This window comes from Paraphaeosphaeria sporulosa, assembly GCF_001642045.1.
Source record: "Paraphaeosphaeria sporulosa strain AP3s5-JAC2a unplaced genomic scaffold CC84scaffold_11, whole genome shotgun sequence".
Lineage (NCBI taxonomy): Eukaryota > Fungi > Ascomycota > Dothideomycetes > Pleosporales > Didymosphaeriaceae > Paraphaeosphaeria > Paraphaeosphaeria sporulosa.
The window spans coordinates 652,356-663,213 of NW_017253370.1; the positions used below are offsets into that span (position 1 = coordinate 652,356).

At 52.2% G+C, this 10,858-nt stretch overlaps 5 protein-coding genes across 5 annotated transcripts; 4 read left to right on the plus strand and 1 right to left on the minus strand.

Moving 5' to 3' along the window:
- Window positions 1–130: 130 nt before the first annotated feature.
- CC84DRAFT_1154390 (NAD(P)-binding protein) lies at window positions 131–1,594 on the plus strand. The gene is made up of 3 exons (XM_018176885.1): window positions 131–386; window positions 439–1,125; window positions 1,180–1,594. The coding sequence occupies exons 1-3, from the start codon at window positions 282–284 to the stop codon at window positions 1,471–1,473; spliced, it is 1,086 nt and encodes a 361-aa protein (XP_018031351.1). The 5' UTR covers window positions 131–281; the 3' UTR covers window positions 1,474–1,594.
- Window positions 1,595–2,374: 780 nt separating this feature from the next.
- Window positions 2,375–3,763, plus strand: CC84DRAFT_1229644 (uncharacterized protein; the record flags this gene model as incomplete). The annotated part of the gene is made up of 2 exons (XM_018183667.1): window positions 2,375–2,496; window positions 2,554–3,763. The coding sequence occupies 2 exons, from the start codon at window positions 2,375–2,377 to the stop codon at window positions 3,584–3,586; spliced, it is 1,155 nt and encodes a 384-aa protein (XP_018031352.1). The 3' UTR covers window positions 3,587–3,763.
- A 151-nt stretch (window positions 3,764–3,914) lies between these two features.
- On the minus strand, window positions 3,915–5,332 carry CC84DRAFT_1101328 (polygalacturonase; the record flags this gene model as incomplete). Its single annotated transcript, XM_018174909.1, has 5 exons — window positions 3,915–4,170; window positions 4,227–4,311; window positions 4,357–4,486; window positions 4,552–4,971; window positions 5,078–5,332. 5 exons carry the CDS (start codon window positions 5,330–5,332, stop codon window positions 3,915–3,917), a joined length of 1,146 nt encoding a protein of 381 aa, XP_018031353.1.
- Window positions 5,333–6,208: 876 nt separating this feature from the next.
- CC84DRAFT_1190194 (fumarate reductase flavo protein subunit precursor) lies at window positions 6,209–7,833 on the plus strand (the record flags this gene model as incomplete). The annotated part of the gene is made up of 2 exons (XM_018181103.1): window positions 6,209–7,754; window positions 7,811–7,833. The coding sequence occupies 2 exons, from the start codon at window positions 6,209–6,211 to the stop codon at window positions 7,831–7,833; spliced, it is 1,569 nt and encodes a 522-aa protein (XP_018031354.1).
- Window positions 7,834–8,343: 510 nt separating this feature from the next.
- On the plus strand, window positions 8,344–9,747 carry CC84DRAFT_1263053 (short-chain dehydrogenase). Its single transcript, XM_018185204.1, has 3 exons — window positions 8,344–8,586; window positions 8,640–9,248; window positions 9,315–9,747. Exons 1-3 carry the CDS (start codon window positions 8,505–8,507, stop codon window positions 9,530–9,532), a joined length of 909 nt encoding a protein of 302 aa, XP_018031355.1. The 5' UTR covers window positions 8,344–8,504; the 3' UTR covers window positions 9,533–9,747.
- The last annotated feature ends 1,111 nt before the right edge of the window (window positions 9,748–10,858 follow it).

Here is a 10,858-nt window from a genome sequence, read left to right on the forward strand (position 1 = left end):
TTGGCATCTATCCAATCGGACTTAGTCCAACGGCCGTTGCAATGACCGAAGTGTTGCCCCGCAGCAAAGGTGGAGGTGGAGGTGGAGCTCTGTGCCTCGGCTTACTTCGGTTTGAGATCGCTTTCCGCGTGTGCGAACATCATGAATCTCGAGGGCTACAATGCAACAGTAAACTTAATCATAGAACGCTTATACCTCCATATCTATCGATTGATGACCACCTAAGCATAGACGAACAACCTTCATCTCAAAGCAGAGCTCCAGCTTACCTCACCTACACAATGCCTTCCGCAATCGCCATCAAACAAGTCCCTGGCAAACCAGGCCAAGTCTACTACCCCCTCGAGAAGATCACTATCCCCGAACCAAGACCCTCAGAAAACGAAGTTCGTCTTCCTCAGCCCAGCTGTCGAAGAACCTTACTAACCTCCTCAACAGGCTGTCATCTCCCTCACCGCCGCCGCCCTTAACCACCGCGACCTCTTCATCCGCCAACACCTCTACCCCGGAACTGCCTTCGGCGTGCCCCTCCTCGCCGACGGCGTCGGCGTCGTTACGCGAACCGGCTCCTCCGCCGCAGCACAGAAATGGAACGGAAAGCGCGTCCTCCTGAATCCCGGGACAGGCTGGAAAGACAGCCCCGACGGCCCCGAGCACCCCAAGGGCTACGCCATCATGGGCGGGACAAAGTCCAATCCCGCGGGAACGCTCGCTGACGTTGCGACGCTGGATTCGGGGGAGCTAGAGGCGTGTCCGGAACATTTGAGCGACGAGGAGGCCGCCGCGCTGCCGCTGACGGGGTTGACGGCATGGCGCGCGTTTTTCGTCAAGTCAGGCAATGCGCTTCCGGGCAGGAACATCTTTGTGACTGGGATTGGCGGCGGCGTTGCGCTAATGGTGTTGCTGTTCGGAGTGGCGCAGGGGTGCAATGTTTATGTTAGCAGCGGGGATCAGAAGAAGATTGACAAGGCTATCAAACTGGGCGCGAAGGGAGGTGTCAACTACAAAGAGGAAGGGTGGGAAAAGAAGCTTAGGGCGAGCCTACCCAAGGATAGGCCGTACTTTGATGCGATTGTGGACGGCGCAGGTGGGGATATTGTGGCGAAGGGGACCAAGTTGTTGAAGGTATGGTCCAACTTGATCCCGCTGGTGAGAGGATAGTACTGACGCTGTGTTTAGGCTGGAGGTGTCATCTCCATCTACGGCATGACCGTATCCCCGAAGATGAACTTCCTCATGACGGCCGTGCTCAGCAATATCGAGGTCCGCGGCTCTACTATGGGTTCGCGGAAGGAGTTCGCAGAAATGGTGCAGTTTGTGCGCGAGAAGAAGATCAGGCCGATTGTTAGCAGGAGTGTGCATGGTATGGATATTGGGCAGTTGGATGATCTGTTCGAGGATATGAAGAATGCGACGCAGTTTGGAAAACTGGTGGTCACGCTCGGCGAGAAGGGGAAGGCGAGTAAGTTGTAGTGGACGTGAAGACTGGAGCAGAGTCGAGAATGTGAGCCAATTAACGTGTGGGTATCGTGGCGATTGAAATAACAGTAAACATTGTGAGTGCTTACCAACAACAACCTATAGAAGTCGTGCGTAATGAAAACGAAGAAGGTACTGTGACAACAGGCAGGCGCGCTCCCCGGCATCGTTGAGCCTTTCTCATTCACGTGCTTCGGGCTGTATTTACCGAATTTCGAAGATGATCGTGTAACATTATGCGGACAGTTTTCGATTTCGCTTGTTTTGTGCACTCTGGTTACTACGACCCCATTGCGGACCTGTGGTGCCTGGTCTTATTCAGGAAACGCCCTCAAGAGACAGGCGCAGAGAGGATCAAGAGCAAGAAAGTGCGATCAGGTGGTTCCGTTTGCGAGGTGGAGTTCTTAGGAAGCATGTACTCTCTGACGGCGCTCTTGTTGTCTGAGGCAGCCATGGTGCTGCTTCGACCTGATAGCGAGATCTCCTCACACCTGCTACGCTGGGGGACCAGCACGCGGAGCGGGTGCATACTACGGGTCTGATCGTGCGAACCACACTCGTCAACCGATAGAGTCCCACCATATATCATTTTGCTTCACTGGGCCGGGCAGACACTCTCCGTCGACTCTCTCGTTATATTGACTTTGCTTCGGAGTTTGTCGTCCTTGCAATGGTGCCACATTCCATTGTGTACTCGTGCCGAGAGAAGCCCTGGACGTGAACAACATTGTGCCGCAACTGTTTTGAGATGTACCTTCACCAGCTTAGCGTACCTTCCAGTCTCGACAGCGTGGGAAGGCGCGTCTTCTTGTTTACATGAAGCTTACACAGGTAAGCTGTCTTTACACAAACACCTTCACTATTCCAGTTCTGGCCCCTCGAGAAGGACCTCACGATGAAGCTCGCCTTGTGGGCGGTATTGGCCTTCTTGGCCATCGCACTCGCGTTACAGGATCAACTTCGATACAATCAAACTGGCGGTGATGATCTTGACGGTATCAACGTGACGCGTAGGTGGTAAGTCTCGCCATTAGATGGATCTCCGGGGCAAACATTTGATGCGTCGGCTGGCAGGAACGATCCACCGCCACAGATTCCGTCTGACCAAGTCTGGAACAACGCGCTCTGCAAAGGCCACAACCTCTGGATGGACATGTTCAAAGACAATGGACAAATTGACCCCCGTATGATAAAGACATGGGAACTACAAGAGACAGCGGCGTGGGGCTACAGGATCCAATACCGCCTCCTTCCTCAACAGCGCAACCTTGGAGGGCTTGGCCTTCCACCCAGCAACTATGGTATAGCAAGGGCGCTCGCCAGTCTCGGAAAATCGGATAGAGACAGACAAGACGGAGGGCTGATTGTGATGTGCGAGATCTTCCATTGGAACCCAGATCAACTGAGGCAGGTTCCCCCAATCCCTATCGATCAACAAACATATGCCAAGCCTTCAAATCCCGTTTGGAGACCGCCACCCCAGAACGGGCCGCGCAACAGGTACACAGGAATGTCTTCACAATGGGGTTACAGTGTCGCCGACGGTGTCATCATCAACACGAACATCAAGAGCGCGATATCTGCTGCCAGGGAACGCAACCCACCAGTCCCATTTAACGATCTTCCTGAGATACGCACGTTGTCGGACCTGCAATTCACTGTCTGGGAGGAAGAAGCGAGCTACATAAACGACAACGCAGTCAATAACCTTCAGTGGTACTTCGTGGCAAGCATCCTCAACGAAGAGGCCCGGCAAATCATCAAAGGGGCGCTCATGCAATTGAACCAAGGAATCGATCAGCCGCTGCGTCCATGGCCTGGACTTTGGGTTCCTATCACCGTGGATGCTGGTCGAGCTATACTGGGCAGTCCGGTTGGGAAGACACTCGGCTACTTTCTCGTGCAGCACAAGCAAAAGTTGGGTAACATGTGGGTCGATGGCGTGGTGATCTTCCAAGGAGATACAATGCACGGGTCTGCGTGTCTGGCGTTTCACATACGGCAGCCTGCGCCTAGGCCTCTGACGATCCTTGAGATCAATCCTTTGGATCCGATCGGTGACCCTATGGGCGGACCACAGAGGCTTATTCCAGATCCGCGGGTTTAGCTTTATGGGACTTGCAAGATCACAAGGCTCCGAACGTTTCGGTCAATCACATAAAGGTGACATGAGGATGAGCGGACAAGTTTGCGGTGGGACTGGCTCTAGATTCCTTGGTGCATCCACAGTGGAAGGGGCCGGGATGATGAAACCTGTGACATGGTAATCAGGCTTTGGTTGAGCCCAAAGAGGTATGCCATTTGGGGTCACAACTATCAAAGTAGATATCATATCAAGTCGATTGACACTCCTCAAAGGGACAAGCCCTCTCCCAAGTCCACCACCTGAGTGCAGTCTAAGCCTTTCACTCTGCAACACGAATTGTCTCAGGCTCTCAGGAGCATGCAACTCCACTCGGCACATTCGTACACTTGGCATACTTCTTGCCACCAGTAACCACAACATTGCTCCACGTCCACCCAGTGCAAGCTCCACTGCCGCAGGTCACAACCACATCGTATCCTGAGCTCGACACAGCGCCGCTACCTGAGATGTTCTCGATGGTTAAGCCGGTAATGGGAATCCCGGATGAAGCGGTGCCGCCGTCGAGATCGCCGCCATCATAGTTCTGCTCGATGAGAATGCCGTATCTGCGAGGTATGAGCGGGTTTGCGACAACAAAAAGGCTGCAGAATCTGAAACGTACTTTGAGATTGAGGCGAGGGTGATCTTGTTGTATGTCACGCCTTTGATGGTGCCTGTGTCGTTCTCTATACCTTTGATGCGGATGCCTGACACTCGTTAGAACATTGCAAGAGAATTGCGAAGTTGCATACCATTGACCGAGTTCTTAACCTCGCTGTTGTAGAACGTCACCGTGTCCACAACATTGTTGTCACGTCCACCTACAGAGCCAATCGACAGCCCGTGTCCACCAGAGCAGACGCCGTTCTGGAATGTGATATCCTATCGATGGATGTCAGTATCTGGCGGCTGACCTTGACAACCAACACAGTCGTGATGCGACTCACAGTTCCGGAGTTGATAGCCACACAATCATCCTGGTTGTACACGTTCGCCCCGTCAATAACAACGTTTGTGCTGCTTCCGATATCGAACCCGTCGGTGTTCTTGCCCTGGCTGTCTCCGGCAGAACTGTCGATTGTCATGCCCGTGATAGTCAGACCATTCGCACCGTTGATACTGACAGCCTGGACCGGCGTGTTCTGAATGTGCAAGTTGGTGATGGACGAGCTGATTAGATTGTGAGCGGCAAAGAACTTCGGCTTGGTCTTTCCACTGCTGCCGCCTCCGCCGTCCCACCAACGGGCACCGTCGGGGTTGAGGAGCGCGCCTGAGGCACCGGAGATTTTGATCCCGGTACCTTGGATTTGGAGGAGGGGTCCGGCCCATTCTTTGTAGCCCCAGGTGGTGGTGCCTTGGAAGATGACCTGCGATCGTAGGTGTCAGTGAACTGCGTCTCTGCTTCTGGCTTGATCAAGTCCCGACAATTAGGAGGAACCAAAGAGGATGGTAGCATGTAGGAAGCTTACTGACCGAAGTATCATCAGGAAGCTTCGACAAATCCAGGGTCACGCCAGACGGAACGGCGACATTGGACAGCACGATGGTCGAGCACGCTGTCTGACTCGCACTTGCGGATGCAGCACCATTAGACCCCGAAAAGGTACAGCTGGTAGCACGCTTGGCAACAGGGGCCTTTGGAGCCGGAGTTATGGCTGGCTGGGCTACAGGCGAAGCATTGCCTAGGACGGCCAAGGAAGCCAGGAGGGCAGGAAACACGAATACCATGATAAAGAAACGCTGGTGATTGCTGCGACTGAAGTCTTGGTCTGCAGGACAAGCACTCTTGGCTCCAGCACAAGCTTTTATATGTCGACATCTTCATACAACAGTTAGAGTGTCGTGAAGGACAAGAATTTCCGGAGGTGAAGAGTGATTCCTCCAGTCAGAGAGTGGACGCGTAACACTGGCGCTTTTAATCTATCACAGTGGGTTGGTGTGGCTTTTGAACGCAGTGCACGCGTGCTGTTCTGCACGGGAGGTAAGTACAGAACAAGATGCAGTCTGGGGTATGTGGAGCGATACTTGTGTCCGGTGATTCTTTTGCGGTTAGTCTTACGACCCACCCCCGCAAGTCTATAATGCCGTGGCATTAATTTTCCGGCGCTAGCTCTCCACATGTTCGATTGGTAGCGGAGAAGGGGGAGTTGTACTCACGTGGACGGAGAAAGAGCTGGTCGACTACCTTCCACGAATCATCGCACTTGGTACGAAGCATGCATTGTGTCGAGATACGTTCTCCCAAGCGTCTGTTGTTGCTGCGTCAACTCTCACCCATTCGACACAATTCAAAGGACCTAAGTATCAGTGCAGACACCCGTTCGATACATGCAGCAGCTCATGATGGTATTTAAAAAGTTTAGGAATGTCAAAACGCGAATAGAGACCTTTCGGGTTGTCAACGATGAGCCGCTGTGGTGCCAGATTGGACTAGCCCGTTTTAGCTCCCCACAGAAGACTCCCGCCCCGCGTCTTGTCGCTCCGCTGAAGACAGAACGAAACGTTATAGGCCAAGCAGAGATCGAGCTGGTCTTGAAATAAAACAATTTTTGAGCGAGTCAAATCTCCGAACTCATCACCTTTCGGTTCACTTTAACGTTCACCATGCCGTCCTTGAACTCCTCTGACATCATCGATGTGTTGGTCGTTGGAGGCGGCAACGCAGGCTTCTCCGCAGCAATTTCCGCCGCAGAGTCTGGCGCAAAACGCGTGGTTGTAATCGACAAATGCCCTAAAGACTGGGCAGGAGGAAATTCGTACTTCACCGCGGGCGCCTTCCGTACAGCATACACCGGAGCCCGGGACTTGATCCCCATCGTGAACAATGTCGATTCCGAGACGGCCAAAATCATCGATATGGAACCCTACACGCCGCAAGACTTTCGGAAAGATATGGACCGCATGACTTCGGGACGTACAGACCCGGCCTTGAGCCAGGCGCTGATTGACGAGTCGAATGCAACTGTCAAGTGGCTTGCGAAGCATGGAGTCCGGTTCCAACTTTCGTTCAACAGGCAGGCATACAAGGTCGACGGTCGATATAAGTTCTGGGGTGGCATGTCGTTGAAAACAGAAGATGGAGGGAAAGGATTGATCCAAGACCACCAAGCCGCAGCTCGGAAACTTGGGGTGAGGGTTTACTACTCCACTCCAGCGAAACGACTTGTTACAAACAATTATGGGGCAGTGACTGGTGTTGTTGTGACCTACGAGGGTGTTGAAACTTTGCTCCGCGTTAGCTCAGTCATTCTCGCAGCTGGCGGGTTCGAAGCGAACCCGCGTATGCGATCCCAGTTTCTCGGTCCCGGTTGGGATCTTGCGCACGTGCGAGGTACCCCATTCAATACTGGTGATGCGTTGGAGTTCGCGATTCGCGACGTAAACGCGAAGCAAGCAGGCAATTGGTCCGGGTGCCACTCAACATGCTGGGACGCTAATTCGCCAACCGACAGTGGCGATCGGGTCATCTCAAACGAGTTCACCAAGTCCGGATATCCCTTAGGAATTATGATAAACACTGAAGGACATCGCTTTGTCGACGAAGGTATCGACATGCGCAATTATACATATGCCAAGTTCGGACGCGCAATACGCGAGCAACCGGATGGAATCGCATTTCAGGTGTGGGACCAGCACGCGATCCCGTGGTTACGAAGCGAGGAATATCGTGATGAGGTCGTGCGAAAAGTATGGGGTTCTACTCTGAAAGAGCTCGCGCAGAAGCTAGCCACGGACCATAACCTTGCAGACCCATACACATTCGTCCAAACGATCCAAGACTACAACAATGCGGTATACGCAAACAGGAAAGAAAAAGGGAACCAGAAGTGGGACCCCTCAGTCAAGGACGGGCTCTCCACACAGTCTTCAGCAAGACGCCTGCCACTGGCGAAGTCAAATTGGGCGTTACCCATAGACCAAGGTCCCTTTATGGCGGTAAAAGTATGTTGCGGTATTACCTTCACTTTTGGCGGTCTCGCTGTAAATCCGGATACAACCGCTGTTATTTCGAGCGCTGGTCATGAGGTAGAAGGTCTCTACTGTGTCGGCGAGATGCTAGGTGGCCTCTTCTACGGCAACTATCCTGGAGGTAGTGGGCTGACCTCAGGTGCTGTGTTCGGCAGAAGAGCAGGGAGGGCTGCTGCTCTAGGTGCGCAGCGTAATCAGTTAGGTGAGATGGGCGGAGCTCAGCGAGCACGCTTGTAGCTTTATCCCCGGCGAAACTATAACACAAAACTTTGACTTATCGTCGAGCGTCAGGCTATACCCTGTGTTGCGTTGCCGACGATCCTGCTAGCTCTAAGGTCATTTCCATATTAATGTTAAGCATGGGCAGAGGTCCGCGAGTCACTTCAGGATATACTTACCTCAATATGGAGGAATAGTCTATATCGAAAGCCTCTAGGTTGACTTTCGCCGTAAAATCTTGGAATTTTCGTCTTTCCGTTGTATGTTTGATGTACTGACTGCTAAACGTAATGCTCTTTGATACTATTTGTCATAGATACTCAGCACGAGCACTTTGTGATAGGATATGACGAAGATGGCAATCCTTTGAATCGTACGAAGCATATGTGCTTCTTCGTCGAATTTCCATTGCGTTGTCGCGTTGTACAGAACAGAAGCCGTTTCGCTTCGGTGTTTATATCCGCAGCACACGTCCGCTCTAGTGCTAGCGCTGCACGTCGGAAAAGGTGCATTGGCGGCCGCCGCAAACGACCGACCCCAACGGTCCAAAGAGTCATCATGTTCGGCTTCTATCACCGACTCGTTTTCCAGGACATTCGGTTGCCGTGTTGAAGTGCCAAACGTCCAGTCGACCATAAATTGGGTATTGAAGTGCGCAAGGCCTCGCAGCAAAAGCAATTCGTGATCACAATACTCATCCACACCTGCAACAATGGCTTCTACCTCGGCTTTCGACTCTAGCACCCTCTTTAGGGTTGATGGCATTGTCGCCGTCATCACCGGAGGTGGCAGTGGTCAGTGTTGTGGTCTCAGAACCCACCCATCCTCATTGCTGATTTGGAGACAGGTATTGGTTTGATGATGACGCGTGCACTAGCGTTCAACGGTGCAAAGAAGGTCTACATCATCGGACGACGTCTTGAGAAACTTGAAGAGGCTGCCAAGGAGCACGAGAGCATCATACCAATTCAAGGCGATGTGACCTCAAAACAAGATCTTCAAGGCGCCGTTGACAGAATCACTAGCGAGGTTGGCTATGTCAACCTTATCATCGCCAACTCTGGCGATATTGGGCCCCCAGTCCGATACAACCCAGACGACTCAATTAAAGAACTCCGTGAGAAACTCTTCACGAACTTCAAACCGGAAGACATGACGAATACGTTGAACCTTAATGTCACTGCTGCATTTTTCACTATGACGGCCTTTATTGAGCTTCTTGATGCTGGCAATAAACAGGCACTTTCGGGTGGGTTTGGAAAACCCGCAGAGGGTAGCAAGGTACCTTTGATCCAGAGCCAGGTCATCTTCACGAGCAGCATATCGGCGTTCAGCAGGCACTCGTCCTCATCAGTTCCGTATGCTGCCAGTAAGGTGGCCATCATGCAGATCGCGAAACACTCCAGTTCCCAGCTGTCTCGCTACGGTATCCGCGTGAACGCCCTCGCGCCGGGCCGTAAGTTCCCATGCTCGCGCACTTCTACACTCTGTAAAGGATAGCTAGCTAACAGCCTGCTACTAGTCTTTCCGTCAGAGCTGGCTTCCGTTCTGATCAACACAAGAAAGCCTGAAGAAGAGTCGCCAAGTGATCCAAGGTTCACCCCTTCGCGGCGCTTTGGAACGGACGAGGAGATGGCTGGCGCCATACTCTATCTAGCCAGTCGAGCGGGTGCTTTTACCAATGGGACCGTCTTCACGCTGGATGGTGGCCGGTTGTCAGTCATTCCGAGCACATACTAGATAGATGCGTGGATCAATTATCACCTCCTTCCGCTAGAACATCTCTTCTTAGATGATGTCTGGACACCTAGACTATGGCAGATGGGGCACATGAATCAATTGAGTGGCTGTGAATGGAAAATAAGGAGCTTCCTGTCCGTGACAGACTTGTACTTCGTCGGGGTGCCAAGATGTCGAGCGTTGAGACGTGCGCAGGTGCAGGTGCCGACTAATGTAGGTGATATGAGGTACACCTAGGCATGGAACCGCGACCACGATCACATAATCCGCCAATGTGAGTGTGTCATTAGCGTTCAAAACCAACAATACCCTAATTCGAGAAACAATTGTGGGCCATGCGGGCAAGTCCTGCTCAGCATGAGCGGGGCTGCGGCTGCACGGCGGTTCTTGGTCGACGTCTTCTGAGTACGAGCAATGGATATCTCGCATTGGCTCCTGATGACACGACCGAGGGTTACGTGATAGGGTTGATAGCTGGAGGGAGGTTGCCTTATATTCTTGGTCTGCATCAACGTAAGCGCCGGAATCAGGGGTCTAGTGCAATCTACGAATTCCTTGGCGATGCCTACGTTTTTGGTATCATGGATGGGGAGGCTTTGCCTGAAGACGAATTAAACTTGTAGTTTAATCGAAGCTAGTAGAGCTAACTGATAATTCAACTTTCAATCCTAACGTACGTCCGTCTCTCACGAAACACCCATTGTGCCGAAACAAAACCCTCTAGTAGTGCAATTCATAGATTTGTTCGTCGATTCCTGGGTCTACAAAGCCTGCCTATACATCATATAGCCCGCAATTTCTACTTTACACCAGTCGTTCTACGGAGAGACCATGTTGTGAGCGTGCTGTCGACCGCTCCATTCATGGCGACTTTTTGCGTCTCAAGTTCGAAGTCCCGTCTAGGCAGCATGTCAAAGAGATATTCGATCTCGGAGGCATAGCAAGGAATAGAAACTTATAAAGTCTGTCCTTGTGAAGTTTGCAGAGCTGAACACGCAAGGTTGCAAAGTCCCAAAGCTCCAAATGGTAGGAGTAGTTTCAAGCGCAAGGGATCGGCGGCAGGGCATACATTATGTCATGTATCTTAATACGACGCCATGCCCAATCCACTAGCGTCTCGGCAGACCAGGACGTAAGCCATTAATGTGATGCCTTTCTATTTTTAGTCCGCTTCTGTTTGGTTCTAAGCTAGCGCATGGGGTTCCGAGACACCCGGGGATATGAGACACCGCGCAGAAATCCTCCACCCTTCAAACAATCGCGATATCTCCACATCCACCCTGCCAAAATGGCCAACCGTGAGGCTGCATTTCAAGCAGCTATTAG

Excerpts from the sequence above, each read along its gene's own strand:
- CC84DRAFT_1154390 (XM_018176885.1), top strand. The coding sequence starts at position 282 with ATGCCTTCCGCAATCGCCATCAAACAAGTCCCTGGCAAACCAGGCCAA. Across the intron at positions 387-438 it reads CAAGACCCTCAGAAAACGAA|GCTGTCATCTCCCTCACCGC; the intron begins GTTCGTCTTCCT and ends CCTCCTCAACAG. Across the intron at positions 1,126-1,179 it reads AGGGGACCAAGTTGTTGAAG|GCTGGAGGTGTCATCTCCAT; the intron begins GTATGGTCCAAC and ends CGCTGTGTTTAG.
- CC84DRAFT_1263053 (XM_018185204.1), top strand. The coding sequence starts at position 8,505 with ATGGCTTCTACCTCGGCTTTCGACTCTAGCACCCTCTTTAGGGTTGAT. Across the intron at positions 8,587-8,639 it reads CATCACCGGAGGTGGCAGTG|GTATTGGTTTGATGATGACG; the intron begins GTCAGTGTTGTG and ends ATTTGGAGACAG. Across the intron at positions 9,249-9,314 it reads GAACGCCCTCGCGCCGGGCC|TCTTTCCGTCAGAGCTGGCT; the intron begins GTAAGTTCCCAT and ends GCCTGCTACTAG.